The sequence below is a fragment of the Diceros bicornis genome, chromosome 19 (assembly GCF_020826845.1).
Source record: "Diceros bicornis minor isolate mBicDic1 chromosome 19, mDicBic1.mat.cur, whole genome shotgun sequence".
Taxonomy (NCBI): domain Eukaryota; kingdom Metazoa; phylum Chordata; class Mammalia; order Perissodactyla; family Rhinocerotidae; genus Diceros; species Diceros bicornis.
Window position 1 is genome coordinate 753,209 of NC_080758.1, and position 17,851 is coordinate 771,059.

General features: G+C 57.6%; 1 protein-coding gene across 8 annotated transcripts in view; it reads left to right on the forward strand.

Annotated features, from left to right (window-relative positions):
• KCNQ2 (potassium voltage-gated channel subfamily Q member 2) overlaps window positions 1-17,851 on the forward strand; it is a 61,344-nt gene that overhangs the window by 26,422 nt on the left and 17,071 nt on the right. For all 8 annotated transcript variants that reach the window (XR_009222867.1, XM_058562306.1, XM_058562300.1 and 5 more), the window contains 4 exons: window positions 24-119; window positions 7,184-7,278; window positions 11,004-11,072; window positions 14,702-14,731. Coding sequence is in view for 7 of the 8 variants with exons in the window: in XM_058562306.1 (XP_058418289.1) it covers window positions 24-119; window positions 7,184-7,278; window positions 11,004-11,072; window positions 14,702-14,731 (290 nt within the window). In the remaining variant the exon portion in view is untranslated. The remainder of the gene's footprint in view (window positions 1-23; window positions 120-7,183; window positions 7,279-11,003; window positions 11,073-14,701; window positions 14,732-17,851) is intronic.

The following is a 17,851-nucleotide window of genomic DNA, read 5'->3' on the forward strand; positions in this document are numbered from 1 at the left end:
CATCTGACCCCGATGGCTTGCAGGGCATCTTGGGGTCTGGCTTTGCCCTGAAGGTTCAAGAGCAGCATCGGCAGAAGCACTTTGAGAAGAGGCGGAACCCGGCCGCAGGCCTCATCCAGGTGAGTCCCGGTGGCCCCCACTTGGAACGCATGGAATCCCCTGGCCTGGTCCCACGGGGTCCGGGAGCAGAGCCCTGCTCAGCGTCCCCCCTGTCTGGATGGGCCGCAGCCCTCATCCCGCTGCAGGAACATGTTGGGTGTGGGGAAGTTGAGTCCGTGTGCTGAGAACCAGTTTAGATGCAGAGGCCACGCAGGAGCTGCAGCATACTTGGTGGTGACCCTGGGGCCTGAGGTCAGGCTGTCACAGGTGCCTCTGAGGTTGCCCTTTATGGCACCCTGGGAGGCAGGTACGCTGTCACAGTGTCCTGCACGTGAGGGTCAGGGCTCAGAGCCTCCACTCAGGTAGGTGCCTGAGCTGTGTGTGTGCTGCCTGGCTCACCCAGCCGGTCCCCCACGCTGGGCTTCAGCATCCAGCAGTGCTTCCTGAGCCATCCTGAAAGTGGGGGCCCGAGCAGCTGGCTGCCCAAGGGGCCCAATGTTCCCGCAGCCCCTCCCAAAGTCCCTGGGACCCACAGACCTTCAGAGTTGAACGGGATTACTGCTGGCCGGAGGATGCGGCCCTGCCTCCACGTGTCTTCGTTTTGTAAACATGTGGTCTCACCCTGGGTGTGGCCTGCATTTATGTACGTATGTATTTACCTTTCACCATGAAAACTCCAAACGGCTACTGTTTTAAATGCAAAAGAGTATAACGAAGAAGAGATGTGTCCACAGTCTCACCCCACTGCTGACAATAAGTCACCGCATGTCCCTGTGGTCAGGTCGGATAGGTCAGGGGAGAAGCGTGGCCTGAGCCTGTGGCTCGCTCCTCCACGGAGGTCACCCTTGGCAGCGGCTTGTGCATCTCTCCAGAGAACGGTCATGCCTCTGTGTTAGTCCTTTAAACATTCGCTCCGTGGGGCTGGGCACAGCTGCTCTGCTTCTCGCTGCGAATGTCCTGGACGCCTTTTCCCCGCTGGGACTCAGGAGCAGCTCAGGTTGAGGCTTCGAGGGTTCTCCCTGTGGAAGGACATTGGGCTTGTTCCCAGGGCTGCGGGAATCCTGGTTCGAGTGTGATGAGTGGTCCTGGGGTGATGATTTGCAGTGGGATTGCTAGTCAGAGGCTCCTGTCTTGACCTTCCTGTGGAGATGGGCGGCGAGCCCACAGTCCTGCTGCACGGGTTCGAGGGGCGGGAAGGAGAGCTGAGTAGCTGCTTTCTAAGTGGTCCATAACCGGTGTGGTTCCTGGCTCCCAGAGGGAGAGGCCAGGTGGGGAAGCCCCAGAGGAGGGCCTGGGTCCTCTGTGTCCTGGAAGCATCTGAAGGGTCTGTGTCCCTGTCCCTCTGGGAGCCGAGGTGCCTGGGCCAGCATCCACCTCAATGCTTTGCACACGGTCCGGCCAGAAGAGGCTCCCTGCCCAAGGGAACGGGCATCTTCACTCGGGGCCCCCGAGGTGGGCTCTGGACACCAGCGAGGGGAGGCAGGGCAGCCCCGTGCCCTGTCCCCAAGGGAGGGTGTGGTGCTCTCTGTGAATCCAGGGTGGGCTGGGCTCAGACAGGGGCCTGGAGGGGGAGAGACGGGATGGACAGGACCTGAGGAGGGAGAGAAAGAGCGGGGACAAGGAGGAGACGCTCCAGGTTGTGGCTGGAGCGCTGGGGTGGGTGGCGGTGCGTCTGTGGAGATGGAGAAGCTGCGGCGGCAGGTGTGTCACAAGCTCGAGTTTGGCCGTGAGGTTTTGGGAAGCCCGTCAGCCCTCAAGGGCAGGGCTGGCCAGGAATCTGGAGCTGAGGAGGGAGGTCCCAGTGGGACACAGAGATGCAGGAGAGGGTGTGGAATGCCACAGGCCTGTGTGAGGCTCCCAGGGAAGGCTAGGGCCAGGGGCTGATACTGGGCCCCCAACCGTGGAGGCGGGAAGGGGAGCAGTGTTTGGGACCTGGAGGTGTGGAGAGCCTGTTAGGAAGCCCCCCGAGGCTGAGATAAAGAGCCAGGGGTCCGGAGCCTTCCTCCCAGGACCCCACCTTCTGGTCAAGGGACCCAGGTTAAAGTTTAGGGAACAGGGTTGTCACTGAAAGTGTGGAGTGTGGAACTACAGAACCTCATTCCTCCGAGAAACTGTCAGAATCACCTTTTTTGGAACTCTGGAGCCTGATCAAAGTTTTACAGCAACCAGGGAGGTGCAGTGAAGACAGCAGCTGCTGAGCTCCAGTAAGAGCGTGCGGTGTCTTACCTTCCCGCCTGCCACCCCTGCTCCTGGCTCTGGGTGGCTGTGGGGTGGCAGCCAGCCTTCCCGTGTGGCTGCTAGTGTCAGAGGGGCAAACGCGCCTTGTTCCAAAGAATTACGGTTGTTTTGACCTGTCTGGTGGCTCCAGAGGGATCAGCTCAGGGGTGTGCCTTTGCTTTACCCACCTGGAAACTTTCTCGGGGCCGGAGCGGCCTCCCAGGCTGTGTCTGTCAAAGCAATTGAAGTGGGGGATACTAGCTGCAGCCGCTGGGGCAGGGAGAACAGATGGGACCAGCAACAGACGGGTCAGAAAGCCTGGGAAGGTAGAGGTTTGGGAAGGAGACATGGGGGGAATCAGGGTTTGGGAAAGAGCCCCCACATACTGGGGGACCTAGGAGGCCACACACATGCCCAGGGCTGGACGCAGGCTAAGAAGTGACTGGAGAAGACCCTGAGCCCTCACCTGAGGCTGACCTTTGGGCTCTGTGCACACAGGAAGTGAAGGCTAATGCAGAGTCGTAAGTGGCCGGGTGTTGAAGGAGTGCCCCAACACAGGGCTGGTCTGCAAAGACTGAGTATCTGTTTCCTCTTTGGTTCTTTGGGTTTAAGGAAACCTCTGTCAAATCACTAGCTGACCACTGAGCTAATGGAACAGACACTGGAGTGACCACACATGACAAAGAATACGGAATAGTTTAGAAAGTCACTCAGTAAACCACTACAGTCAGCAAGCAGCAACAACAAACCCTGGCAGGGGACAGAATCTGACTTCTGCATTGTAATATTCTAAACGACCAGTTTTCAGTGAAAAATTATGAGACAAAAGGAGAAGAGAGCAAAAAGAATATTTGGAGAAGTAAGATCAGGACGTCTGCAACGTGAGGAAAGACATGAATCTATACGCCCAAGTGGCGTAAACTCGGAGAGGTCCACACTAGGACACTACGTGCACCCTGTTGAAACCCAGAGACAGGGAGAGAACCTGGAAAGCAGCACAAGAGAAGCGACTCTTCACGTACAAGGATGCTCGGTAAGGACTGCCGGTTTCCCACCAGAAACTGTGGAGGCCGGAAGGCAGCGGGGCAGCACATTCAGAGTCCTGAAAGAAAAACACTGTCAACCAAGAATTCTATACCTGGCAAAACCGTCCTTCAAAAATGAAGGAGAGGGGCCGGCCTGGTGGCCTAGTGGGTAAGTGCGCGTGCTCCACTTCGGCGGCCCGGGGTTTGTGGGTTCAGATCCCAGGTGCAGACCTAGACACCGCTTATCAAACCATGCTGTGGTGGTGTCCCACATATAAAGTAGAGGAAGATGGACACAGATGTTAGCCCAGGGCCAATCTTCCTCAGCAAAAAAATAAAATAAAATAAAATAAAAAAGAAATTAAGGAGGGGGCTGGTGCAGTGGCCTAGCGGTTAAGTTTGTGCATTCCGCTTCCGCAGCCCAGGGTTCACAGGTTGCAGGCATGGACCTACTCACTGCTAGTCAAGCTATGCTGCTGCAGCATCCCATATACAAAATAGAGGAAGACAGGCACAGATGTTAGCTCAGGGACAATCTTCCTCAGCAAAAAGTGGAGGATTGGCAACAGATGTTAGCTCAGGGCTGATCTTCCTCACCAAAAAAAAAAAAAAAAAGGAAGGACAAATGGACATTCCGATGTCCACAAAAGCTGAGGGAGTTCGTTGCTAATAGACCTGCCCTGTATGAAATACTAAAAGGAGTCCTTCAGACTGAAATGAAAGGACACTAGGCAATAACTCAAATCATATGAACACTGGTAAAAGTACGGAGGTAAACAAAAAAGCCAATATTATTATTTGTTTGGTTTGTAATTAACCTTTTTTTCCCTATATGATTAAAAGACAAATGCATAAAGTAATAATCACAAATCTATACTTCTGGGTACACAATGTATAAAGATGTAATTTATAACAGTAACAACATAAAGGGGGGCGGGCCGTATAGGAGCAGAGTTTTTTATACTGCTGAAGCTAAATTGGTATTCCTTCAACTAGATTGTTCTAAGTTGAAGATGTTCATCATAATCCCCGGATAACCATTAAGAAAATAACTGAAAAATATTCAGAAAAGGAAAATAGAAGGGAATCAAAATTATACACTAGAAAAAATAAACTAAACACTGAAGAAAGCAATAAAGGAGGACTTAAGAAACAAAAAAGATGTAAGGCTTACAGAAAATAAAAAGCAAAATGACAGAAGCAAGTCCTTCCTCATCCATTTAAATGTAAATGGATTAAACTCTCCAATTAAAAGGCAGAGATTAGAAGAATGAATTTAAAAATTGTCCAACTCTGTGCTGTCTAAAGAGATTCATTTTGGATCCAAAGATGACAATAGGTTGAAAGTGAAAGAATGGAAAAAAATATTCTATACAAACAGTAGCCTGAAGAGAGAGGCCTACACTAATATCAGACAATAATCGACTTTAAGTCACCTTTAAAGAGACAAATAAGGATATTACTTATTGATAAAAGGGTCAGTCCATAAAGAATATGTAACAAATATAAACTTGTGTACACTAACAACAGAGCCCAAAAATATATGAAGCCAAAATTGACAGAATGGAAGGATGAAATAGACATTTTTACAATAATAGCTGCAGACTTCTACACCCCACTTTCGACAATGGATAGAAAACCCAGACAAAAGACCATAAGGGAAGGGAGGACGTGAACAACACTGTGAACCAACTAGACCTGCAGACATCCATAGAGCAGTTCACCAACAACAGCAGAATAAGCATCCCTTTCCAGGGCACATGGAATATTCTCCAGGATAGACCATATGCTGGGCCACAAAACAAGTCTCCATACCAGAGTGCCATGTACATTTAATGTCTAAAGAGACAAGGAATGGTCTCTTCAGCAAACGGTGCTGAGACTACTGGATATCCATTTTTAAAAGAATGGGAGCCGGTCCCGTGGCACAGTGGTTAAGTGAGCGTGCTCCGCTTTGGCGGCCTGGGGTTCACAGGTTTGGACCCCGGATGCAGACCGATGCACGGCTTATCAAGCCATGCTGTGGCAGTGTCCCACATATAAGGTAGAGGAAGATGGGCACGGGTGTTAGCCCAGGGCCAGTCTTCCTCAGGAAAAAAGAGGAGGATTGGTGACAGATGTTAGCTCAGGGCCAGTATTCCTCACACACACACAAAAATAATAAAAAAAATAAAAGAATGAACTTTGACCCTTACCTCACACCATACACAAAATTAACTCAAACTGGATCTCAAACCTAAATGTAAGAGCTAAAACTGTAAAACTCTTAGAAGAAAACATAGGTGTAAATCTCCATGACCTTGGTTTCTTAGATATGACACCAAAAGCATAAGCAACAAAAGAAAAAAATACTTAAATAGGACTTTATTAAAATGGAAAACTTTTGTGCATCAAAGGACACTATAAAGAGAGTGAAATGACAGCCCACAGAACGGGAGAAAATATTTGAAATTGTGTATCTGATAAGGGACTTATATCTGGAATATATAAATGACTCCTACAGCTCAATAACAAAAAGACAGACAACTCAATTAAGATATGGGCAAAGAATTTGAAGAGCTATTTCTCCAAGAAAGATAACCCAAGTGGCCAATAAGCATGGGAAAATGTGCTCAACATCATTCATCGTTAGGGAAATGCAAATCAAAACTGCCGTGAGATAGCATTTCACATCTGTTGGGTTGGCTAAAATTTAAAAAAAACAGAAAGGTGTTGCTAGGGATATGGAGAAATTGGAACCCTCAGACAATACTGCTGGGAGTGTGAAATGGCGCAGCTGCTCTAGAAAACAGTCTGTGGTTCCTCAAAAAGTTAAACATTCTCATATGACCCAGCAATCCCACTCCTAAGTATATACCCAAAAGAATTGAAAACAGGTGGTCAACCAGAAACTTTTACACGGATGTTGTAGCAGTGCTGTTCACAATCGCCAAAAGGTGGAAACAACCCAAATGTCCATCAATGGATGAATAGATAAACAAAGTGTGGTCTGTCAACACAATGAAACATTATGAAGCCGTTGAAAAGAATGAGTACTGATACATGCCATAACGTGGATGGGCCTTGGAAACATGCTAGGTGAGAGAAGCCAGACATGAAAGACCACGTTTTGTGTGATTCCATTGATAAGAAATGTCCAGAATAGGGAAATCCACGGAGATCCTGGGGGGTTGACTGCGTAATGGATGTGGGGTTGGAAGGTGCTTCTTTTGAGGTGATGAAAATGTGAGACTGCACAGGGGTGATGGCTGCACAACAGTGTGAATGTACTCAGTGCCACTGAATTGTTCACTTTAAAATGGTTAGAAGGGTGAATTTTGTGTATTTTACTGCACACACACACACACAAGTTGGGCACAGAAGCCCAGGCCAGGCCGAGGACAGTCTACACGGCAGGCCCAAGACCCTGTGTTGTGCTCAGTTTCACTCCCTCACTGGCCACCAGGCCACCATGCTGGAGAGGATGGAGGCATGTGTCCCGACCCTGCCCCCTGCCCCCCAGCTCCTGAGGTCACCTGGGTCCCAGCGCAGGGTCCCCGTCAGGATTGGGGAGAGCAGGAAGGTAACCACCACGACAGGTTATAACTCCAGGCATCAGGTAAGACAGACAATGGGAGGGAGAGCCCTCGAGGCTCTGGCAGGGTGTGTGCGCCTGACCTGTGCCCCCTCCTCCAGACCCTGCCAGCTTCGGCGGTGATGGTGCATGCCCATTCTACAGAGGGTAAACTGAGGCCTGTGGGGCGGGGCGAGGCCCTAGAGACGGGGGAGCGGCTCCCCCGTGGTCGCTGCGCCCCATCTCCCCTCACTGTTGGTGCCTGACCCTCCCGTTCCTCCCCCCGCAGTCTGCCTGGAGGTTCTACGCCACCAACCTCTCCCGCACAGACCTGCACTCAACGTGGCAGTACTACGAGCGCACGGTCACCGTGCCCATGTACAGGTACCGCGCCCCTCAGGCTCCGCCGACACCGGTGCCTCCACTATGTTTCCATTCTCTGTTTGTTCTTAAACCCCATTTTTTGTTATTGTTTATTATTTTGATTGATTTTTCTTTCCTTTTTTTCTTTAAAATGTCTGTCCTTTTCAGGAAGGAACTGTGTGTGGTTTGTTTCCAGCGTTGATTCTGTTCTTGGTTTCATAGCTTGTAGCTTTTGTTCTCACTCCATCCCGTCCCTCCGCCTGGTTTCCGCGCGGTGGGGCGTGTGTTGTGAGCATTGTGGAGACAGGCCCCTCCCCAGAGAGTCCCTCGTGGTCAGTGCCGGGCAGCCCCAGTGGGAAAGGACACCCTCGGCCCTCCGTTCTCCAGCGAGGACCAGGTCTCTGTGTGACCCCAGACCACAGCCAGACGTTAGGACCATGAGACCCGTGTTATTCTGGGGTCCCAGATATCCCCAGCAGGCCAGAGCACAGACACCCCCAGGCGTCCTTGGGTGGGAGAGAAGGGCCCAAAGCCCTCTGTGGGGGTTGGTCAGCGGAGGCACTGCCAACAGGCCCATGAGGCCGTGTGATCAGCAGGCAGCTTTCCAGGTGCTGTTTTTAGAGGGGAGGTGGCTGCCCAGGGTGAGAGTGTGGCTGCCCCCAGGACTTGTCTACTCTGGGCTTTGCTTAGAACAAACTCTGAGGTGAGAGAGGCTGGGGGCCTCTTGGTGTTCATGGGCCTGATGCCCTCAGGTGGGCACCTCCCTGCTGGCCTGCCCCTGCCTTGGGGGTGAAGCTGAGCCCGGGGGCTCCCCCACCAAGGGTGCCCCTTGCCCGCCTGTGGGGGCTTCACACCCATGGAGCTCTCTCCCCAGGGTGGGCGGGGCTTCTGGGCAGGGGCAGGGTCCTTCTGAGCCTCCTGCAGTCAGTGATGGCCGGGGGCCGTTGCCACCTGCCACCTGCCTCGGTAGGGATTTGGCGCCTGGGAAGAGGGTGCCCTCCATCAGCATCCACCTCCTGCACTTTCCAGAACTCTCGGCTGCTGTGGCCGTGGCCCGTCTTTCCCCGAGGTCTGAGGCGTCTGCTCCCCCGCAGGCTCTGTGCCCCAGGCGGGCAGGGCTGACCCTCCAGCTAATTCTCTCTGTTCTGTTGTTTCCCCCACTTTCCTCAACTATTTTTTTCATTTTCTTTTTCTTATCCCGTTCTTTTTAAATTTCCGTTCTTTTCCCTTTGTGTGTGTGTGAAAACACTGGGAAGCTCGCAAACTCAAACCTACGGGGCCTCCAGGTAGGAACGCATGGCAGAAAGCGCGTGTGCTGTGGTTCCGTTCTGTCTGGGACTGTTACGGGGCCGCCCCGACCCCACGGCCGCCCCACCAAGCACTCCTGCACCGAGCCCCAGCCTGTGGCCTAGGCTGGCGGCGGGCTGCCCTGTGGCCCTGTGGCCCCCGCTGGATCCCCGTGTGCCCTCCCTGCCTCCCCTGCCCTGGCTCCCCTCTCGACTGCCCACCTCACTGCTTTCCTGTGCTGGGTCCTTCCGCCCAGGTTGCCTCCTGTTCCTTGTGTTGCTTCTACCTTGTCTCAGTAGCTGGGGTCCCTCCCCGGTGCCTCAGCCCCACCCCACGGGCCCCGCTCACACACACGTAGAGGGGGTGGAGACGGGGCTGCCCCCAGTGACGGCCCCTGTTCCTGCAGGCAGCTCCGCTCTGCGCACGGGGCCTCTGCCCAGCCAGCTCACCCCCGGCCCCGTGTGGGGTCTCCCGCTCTGGATCGATCCCCCCAAGTCTTCCCACTACAGCGAGGGGAGACGCAGGCCCTGGGAAGAGGTGGGCCTGTGGTCCTCCTGTGCTGTCCCCGGCTGCTGTGTCTGTGCCGGGGGCTCTCTCTCCTGCTGTACCGTTAGCTGCTGCCTGAAGGGAGGAAACGAGGTCTTTTGCCCAGATTGGAGGGTGCTGAGCTGCTGCAGGAAATTTCACCCACGCACAGTGCCAGGGTCCCTTTACAGGCCCTCGCCTTCCCTGCCGGTTGTGGGGGACTGTGCCAGACGGTGGCATCCACGCACAGCCCTGCAGGGCGAGGGGCCACCTTCTCCCCGTGTAGACAGAGTTGGGGGCCCCTGGCGAAGCCCTCAGGCCGGCACCTCCCCACCGGGGTCTCTCATCCTTCCCTGGTGCCCAGTGTGGGAACTGTGTTAGAAAGTTAAGCCCCCTACTCCCAGAAGGGGAGGGGGGGCTGTGCTGGGCAGTGCAGAGCCAGGCCCCGTGGTTGGAGGGACCTGAGCGCTCACAGCATCTCCCCACCCAGCGCCTGCCTTTCACTGCTGGTCACAGACCCCAGAGGCTTCACTCAGAGGGGAAGGTGGCGATGGGAGCAGCGTCCTTCCCTGTCTGCTGCCCCTGGGCTCCTGGGGCTCCGGGCTGCCTGGGCAGTAGAGGAGGCTCGGCTTCAGGTCCCAACAGGTTCCTCCTGGACCCGGGTGGTTCCCCTGGTCCATCCTCTCCAGCCGGCCCCAGATACCTCAGAGTCTGTGGAGGTGCCCACTCCTCATCCGACCCCTGACCTGGGGGATGCCCCCCAACGTGTCCCCCACTCCCATCAGCACACTGCACCCTAGTCTCTGTGACTGCCCTTGGAGGTGACTGGGGCTGTGTGTGTGTGGCCCTCCTTTGTGTGGTGTGTGCACGTCCCTGCCCGCCTGTCTGTCCCCTGCTGCTGTGTCCAAGGCATGACATCCTATCTGTGTGTCCCTAACCTTGGACCTGTGTGTGTGGGCCGAGCGGGGAGGGCTGTCCGGGGTGTCTGCTCCAGGCCCGTGGGTGGGTGGTCGAGGGTGGTGGGGAGACCAGCTCTGCCCCTGTGTCCAGTCCTGGGGGCTCTGCTGTGCCCATGGCATGAGCTGACCCGACTGCCCAGGCCTCCTGCTTAGTCTTGACCCGTGAGGGGCGGCCTTGGAGGAGGGGAGAGAGCTCACAGGATCGCCCTCCCCACCAGCGTTTCTGGAGCACTGCCTGCCCGGGCCTGGCTCTGCTGGGCTGCACAGGGAACACCGCAGGCTGTGGGTGCACCTGCTGGTGGTGGGGATGGCCCTGACGGGAGCAGGCTGGGTGGAGGGAGGGGCCCTCCCACTGCTGGTGCCAGGGAACGTGGCTGGCCAGAGGAGTGTGGAGGGACAGAGCAAAGCCAGAGACTAGCGGGCCAAGAGTCAGGGCCATGGTGCAGCGGAGTCAGCGATCCTGCCCTGGAGCAGTGGGAAGCCATTGAGTGTTTGGGCAGGAGGATGATGATGAGTCGCGTGAAGGGAGGGTGGTGGTCGTCTGGGGGACGTGGGCTCCGGCCTGGCCTGGAGGAGGAGGGGGAGAAGGACGGTGGGCTGCGAGCAGAGCTCCTGGGAGGAGACGCAGGAAGGAGGAGCAGGTCCCAGAGGAGACCGCGGGGGCTCCATGGACGGCCTGGACACCACTGCCGCCCCTCTGCTGTGCACGCTGGTCCCTGCCCACTTCTAGGGCCGAGGTCCTCAGGAGAGGTGCAGCCCAGAGGATGCAGCCGATGCCCCAGGGCCCTGGAGGTGGAGACACGAGCCCTAGGGAGAGCTGGGTCCACCATTGCCATGGAATCCTCCCCTTTCTGCCTGTGACAGGCCACACCCTGTGTCCCCCAGGGATTGACACTGCACCCTTGTGTGAAGCTGGGGTGAGGTGTCCCCGGGCTCGGGCGGGCGGGGGCTCACTCACCTCTCCTCTTGCCACAGACTGATCCCGCCACTCAACCAGCTGGAGCTTCTGCGGAACCTCAAGAGTAAATCTGGACTCACCTTCAGGTCAGCGAGGGGCTCCTGGGCTGGAACTCTGGGGGCAGTCTCCGTTCACCTGAGGGGTGCTTGCTGCCCACGAGAACTCGGTCAGGGGCGAGTAGCTACAGGACGCTCCTGGCACGGGCGTGGTGGTATTGGTGGTCTAGGCTCCCATCCTCAGAGGGCGGCTGGCTCGAGGGAGAGCACAGAGAGTGGGGCTTGACGTGGGGCCAGGGGGCTCTGGTCATGGCTGGCGCTCCGGCCCCAGGCGGGAAGAGGAGTCCAACCGAGGATGTCCCGGAGCATGGGGTGCACACACACGCTGTGGTGCCTGCTCGTTCTCCTGTGATCACAAATCTGCAGCTCTTGGGGTGTGTGGGCACAGTCAGGTGTGTGGAGAAGGGCTTGCCTGGCAGGAGAGTGGAAAGGAGGGTGCCCTGGGGCTCCCTAGGCTGAGGGCTGCCCCCAAGCAGTTTGCTGGTTCTGAGGAGCTCTCAGCAGGGCAGAGGGGCTACGGTGGGGTGAATGGTGGCCCCACCCCCAAAGAGCCTGTGCGTTCGGCCTTATTTGGAAAAAGTCTTTGCAGATGTGATTAAGTGAAGGGCCTCAACACGGGATCCTTTTGGGTTGGCGTGGGCCCTCAATTCAATCACAAGTGTCCTTAAAGAGGCAGTGGAGATGGCCGTGTGCAGATGAGGCAGAGACTGGAGTGAGGTGGCACAAGCCCAGGACGCTGGGGCCCTCAGGAGTGACGAGGACGGATCGTGTCCTGGAGTCTCAGGGGGAGCACGGCCCTGCGACACCTGGAGTCTGGACTCTGGCCTCCAGAGCTGGGAGAGAGGACATTTCTGTCGTTACAGCCCCAGTTAGTGGTGCTTGTTAGGGCGGCTGGGAAACTACCGTGGATTCTGGTCCTGGGAAGTGGGGCACTGCTGTGGCAGATCCGAGAAGTGGACGTGGCTCTGGAGTCACTCTTCTTTGGGAGGGTTTTGAAGAGCGTGATAGAAAAGGCCTCGACTGCTTGGGAGAAACACTTGCTGGAAACACGGACGTTAAAGGCGATGTGGTGAGAGCTCGGAGGAGGGAGCAGCCTATCGTGATACAGATCTTGGCGTGAACAGTGTGTGGCCAGAAACGTGGATGTCGAAGGTGCTCCTGGTGCGGTTGGATGGAGACACGGAAAGTGCCACTGGAATCTGGGGAGGAAGCACGTGATTGTTGTCATAAAGTGGCAGCACACGCTAAATCGTGCTCTCGGCTGGGCGGGAAGCAGAGCTCATCTGTGATGAACTTGGATGTAGCCCGGGGATTTCCAAGCAGAGTGCGAAAGCTGCGGCCTGGTTTCTCCTTGCCGCTTACAGAAAAATGTGGGAGGAAAGGTGACTTGAAGGACCTGCTGAGCAAAGAGAAACCTGTGCTTTAAGACTTGGGGGCGGTTCTCGGCCTGTCCAGTTGCAGAGGACAATAAGTCAGGGGATCCACCGTGGGGAAAGCACGTTCTAGAGAGGGGGTCAGGGGCGGGGCTGGACAGCTTTTGTGGGAGAGATTTCCTGTGCGACCAGTGGGCCCAACCTACCATCTCGGCAGAAGCAGGACTGGAGACGGGTCATCAGCAGAGAAGTGTGAGAACTGTCCATCCCTGCGACCTGCACGGGAGGCCCACGAGGTCCTAGGAGTTTTATACCAGCAGAAACGCTGCCAGCCCGGCCTGAGGGGACAGAGAAGGAGGGGATGAAGGAAGGGTGCTGGGCCTCTGGGACTCTGCAGCAGGATGCAGGCTGACAGAGCCGCTGAAGTGTGGACAGGTGCAGCCCGTCAAGGAGAGGGAAGACTGACCGGGACCAGAGGGGCGGGCACGCAGGCCTAGGGGGCCGGGGGCCGCAGGACATGCTTACGGGCTTGGGGCGGAGTGGCATTTGCCCTCTTGGATTTCAGACTTGGTGCCTGGCAACCTTTGGTTTCCTCCAGTATCTCCCTTTTGATGGGAGTGTCTATCCTGCTGTTGTATTTTTGGAGCAGATCACCTGTTCTCTAGATTCGCAGGTCCCTCCCTGCAGAGGACCTGCGCCCAGGATGGCTCCACCCAGCGTCCCAGTCACCCTGACAGGTGACTGAGGTGATGAGATTTGGGACATGGAGTTGATGCTGTAATGGGCTGAGACTTTGGGGGATGTTGAGATGGGGTGAATATATTCTGAATGTAACGTGAATTTGGGGGGGCTGGAGGCAGACTGTACTGGGTTGAATGGTGGCCCCCAAAAGATATGTCTATGCCCTGGAACCATGACTGTGACCTTATTTGGAAAAAAGGGGTTTGCGGATGTAGTTAAGGATCTCGAGATGAGATCATCCTGGATTGTCTGGCTGGGCCCTAGATCCAATGACAAGCATCCTGAGAAGACAGACACAGAAGAGAAGCTGTGTGACAACGAAGGCAGAGATGGGAGTGAGGCGGCCACTCAGGAGCTCCTGGGGCCACCAGAAGCTGGAAGAGGCAGGAGGATCCTCCCCTGGGGCATCTGGAGGGAGCACGGCCCTGCCAACACCTGGATTTCTGACTTCCAGCCTCCAGAACTGTGAGAGAATAAATTTCTGTTGTTTTAAGCCACCAGGTTTGTGGCCCTTTGTTATGGCCGCAGCAGGAGACTAACGTGAGGTGAGCCAGGGGGCCCTGGGCCGGCAGAGTGTGCCCCCGGGCAGGGCGTCAAGCACGCTCTGGTGTCTGAGCTCCGGGCGGGGCGCCCACCAAAGCCTCTGCATGCGTGTCCCCGGACTGGACCTGCTTTGGGGCGACGTTAATCCCGAGGGTGTAAAGGGGACCAACGAGGCTCGGGGGTCGGTCCTCAGGGACCCCAGCCCCAAGCAGGACGTCTGGCCGCCCTCTTGCCTCTGCTGTCACACTCTGCTCTGCCAGCGTCATGGTGACACAGAACCGGTTATGCAAAGATTGTGGATGAGCAGGGAAGAGCCCGCGTGGTCACACAACAGACGGACGTGGACGCCAGCTGTCCAGAAGTGTCTGCAGGGGGTCACCAGCCATCGTCCCTGCATCTGCCAAGGAGAGTCCAAGCCACCAACCTTTATTCAGTTTATGATGAATATTACCAGTTGTCGACCCAACAGAACAGACGATGGCCAGGGTCGCCGTGCATGTGAAGACCTGGGAAAACCAGCCTCATGGAATTGAACACACTCCGTGGGTGGCGTCCGTGGCCGGTTCAGCCCTCCGTTGGAAAATCACAGGGAGAGAGTAGTTCTGTTGAGTCCAAGTGGGAGAGGATGCACGCAGTGTCTGTGCCACACGCTGACTGTAGAAGTTGAGGCCTCTGGAGCTTCCTTGGGCCCTCACTTCCTTCCTGTTAATACTGGTGATTCTGATTAAAACAAGCGTCCATAAACACGGAGCAAGGATGACCCTAGGGTCAGAACTTCCTGTGGCCCCTGCCAAATTCCCTTTTTGCTGCAGGACCTGTCTCCTCGCTCTCTGGGGGCTCTTGGGGGTGGGGGGCTGTTTCTCTGCCCCCTCACTTGCAGCCCCCGGCCCCTGGGAGCACGGGCACGGGCTGGGACCCCATTGGGGTGGAGTGGGCGGTGGGCCCCACGCGGGGTCTGCCCTGCGGGTTGGCTGCTAACAGTCTTGTTGCTTCTGTTTGAAGGAAGGAGCCTCAGCCGGAGCCATCTCCAAGGTCAGTGCCGGCCTGCCTCCTGCTGCCCCGGGCGTGTGGCCCTGTGCACGACGCCTGTCCCGTCCCGTCCCCGTGTCTGCGCACCACATGTCATCAGGGGAGCCGAGGGCTGCTGCGGGGCCCTGTGTGTGCTCCCGTGTCTGGACCCCTGCCTGGTGGTGACGTGGGCCCTTAAATCACTTGCTGCACTCACCACCCTCCTCTGGGAGCTCAGGCCTGCCTTGCAGCTGAGGGAAGCTCCCTCAGTCCCTGAGTGCAGCCCCGCCTGCGCCCCGGAGGAGGGGCATTTCTATGAGCACTCCCGCCCACGTGGCTCTGGGCAGACAGCCGAATTTGCAGCTGTTCTGAGTGAAAACTCCCCAGGGTCCTCCCCGCCCCCACCACCCCGGTTTGGGCCAGTTGGTAGGAGGAGGGGTCGCTCTGAGGAGGGGTCGCTCTGAGGAGGGGTCTTCCCACAGCACCCCTGGCCTGTCTTGGTTTGTTGGAGGTCTTTGGAGGGAGTGAGAGAAGTTCCCCTTTGGGGCAGGGTCTTCTGTCCTCGGGGAGAGGGGCCGGGATACCCTCCCACCCCGCCTCCCACCCACTCCGTGCAGACAGATCTTGTTTGCCCTGCCCTGCAGGACCCTGCAGCCTGTTTGCCTCAGGCAGGTGAGAGACCTGGACCCCGTGTAGGGACGCCCCTGAGTGATCAGACAGGTTAGAGACTGGACCCCGTGTAGGGCCCCTTTCCAGCCATCAGGGGTGCTGGGTACAGTGTCCCCATATAGGGACTCCCAGGGGCGATCATGCTGGTTAGAGACCTGTACCCCAGACTCTTGTGGGAGATCGGGTGGGTTGGAGGCAGGGACCCAGTGTAAAAACTCCCTTGAGTGATCAGGCAGGAAGGGACCGAGACCCCATGTAGGGACCCCTGAGGGCGATCAGGCTGGTTGGAGACCTGGTCCTGGCGAGGGACTCCCGCGGGCAATCTCTGCTGGGCAGAGAAGGGTGGGGGCAGTCGAGCATATTCCTAGAATTGAAGAGAGGCTAAGAGGACTCACATCAGGCAGGTGGTTTGGCAACAAGATGGGACTGAGCGGAGCGCCCACCGGCTGTCGTCCGCATGGCCCTGCAAGAGGGGCGCCCAAAGGGGTGCTCCGGTTTCATCCGTCCAGTCGGTGTTCCCTGAGCCCCGGGAGGCGGGCCGCGGCTCTGCCCCAGGGTGTGCCTGTGGACGAGGTGGCCTCCCTGACCCTCGATGCTGCCCCCCGCCCATCCGAGGCCCCCCACCTGGCCTGATGCGCTTCTCGTGCTCGCGCTTTACAGTCGCTCCCAACCGTTTTCGTCTCAGCCTCTCTCTCTCTCTCTCTCCTCTCCTGCCCCCCCGCCCCCATCTGGAAAATCTTGCCTGCCCCCCACGTGCCTTTAATCATGTCACTGCCCTTCTTGGGCACTTTCACGTCTGCTCTGTCTTTGGGGATGAGGTGGCTGACCCTGAAAGCAGGATTTAAGGTGAGGACACACGGGCGCCCTCCCTTGGGCTCTCCGGAATGTTCCGTGGCTCCCCTCTCCCTGCGTCCCGCACACCGCTCCTCCGTCTCCTCCCCCTGTGTCCGTGTGTCCCCGCCTGCCTGTGACCCAGCGGCTTCCCAAAGGGCCACCCTGGCCCAGCCTGCTCCTGAGAGTCCCCAGGTGAGGGTGTTGGCTTCCCAGGGGACTCAGTGGCGTGTGGCAGCCAGATGGGGGCCTCATCCATAGGGAAGAGCTACCAGGGGCCTTTGCACGGACAGTTGGCTCCTCTTGGGTTGGAGGGCTTCGGGAAGGGGCTGGGCGCTGTGGGAGTGAGGAGCAGTTTCTGTCAGTGAAGACCACCCGCCCTGTTCCCTGGGAACAGAGGGCCTGCCTCTCCTGGGATGCACGCCCCTCAGCCAGGTGACGGAGGGCGGCATTCCTGTCCCCTGACCCGGGGCAGCCACAGACCCCCTTTTAGCACCCGGTGCATAGTAGGTGTGCAGGAAATTGTTCTGCCACTTGTCCCCACCAGGGGGCGGGGCTGTCCCTGGGCTGCCCGGCGAGGGGACCCTCTTCTGTGAGGTGCGAATGGGAGCGTGGCCCCCCATGGTGGGAGTAGAGGCCGTGCCCCTGCTCGCCACCTGCATGCCAGGATCCCGCTGGCACCAACCAGTCTGGGCATAGGGATGGGGTGGACACAGGGCCCTCACTCAGCTGCTGTGAGGCCCCCTCCTGGTCCTGGCTCACAGTGGGCATGCCCCCAGGCTGTGTTGGGGTCCTCGGCTCCCGGGGGGACCCACTGTGGCTGTGCTGGCGTCAGACCAAGGCGGGCGGGGGCGGGGGCGGGGTCTGGGGCTGTGCTGCTCCAGGTGTGTCTCAACTTGCCCTTTGTCCCCTCCCATTCCTCACTGTCCCCACCCCCCGTGCCTGGAGGAGACCCCTGCCCCCGGCCGCTTTGTGCTCTTGTCCCCTGGGCCCCTCGTTTCAGGTGGCAGCGTGCCATGTCGGGTCCCTGTCTGTCCGTCTGTCTTGGTGAGTGTCTGGGCGCCTCTTCCGCCCTCATGAGCCACAGGCACCCTGGGCTCGTGGCCCACTCCGCCCGGGCCTCGCTGCCTGCTGGCCGTTCTCAGACCCAGAGAAGCCCCACGTGGTTGACCTGGGCAGGAAAACCCCGGTGCCAGCCTGGAGCCCAGGGAGAGTGGGCCTGAGTCGGGGTCCTCGCTGCCCCCAGGGTGGTGGGGAAGTGCTCAGGCAGGGCCGTGGCCGCCTGCAGCCCACCTCCCCCCAGCTCCTGTCGGGCTCTGACTGTGATGTCTCCTACAGGAGCCACTGGCCATGTGTGGCTGTTTAAATTTTCAGTAAAATTTAATACAGTTGGAGAGCTGTTCCTCAGTCTCGCGTGCTCAGGAGCCAGGCGTGGGCTGGTTGCCGTATCAGTGTGGCCAGGAACACGGGTGGTGGGGCCCAGGGACACGCTTCCAGGGCAGGTGGCCGTGCTGGGAGTGTTGAAGGCAGCAGAGCTGGTTTGGGGATTGCGCGAAGCCGGTATCCTTCTAAGGTATTGGAGGCAGAGACTATCCCTCCGTCATCCTCTTCCCCGAGGGCGGAGCCTCCAGGTGGGGGCCCTGT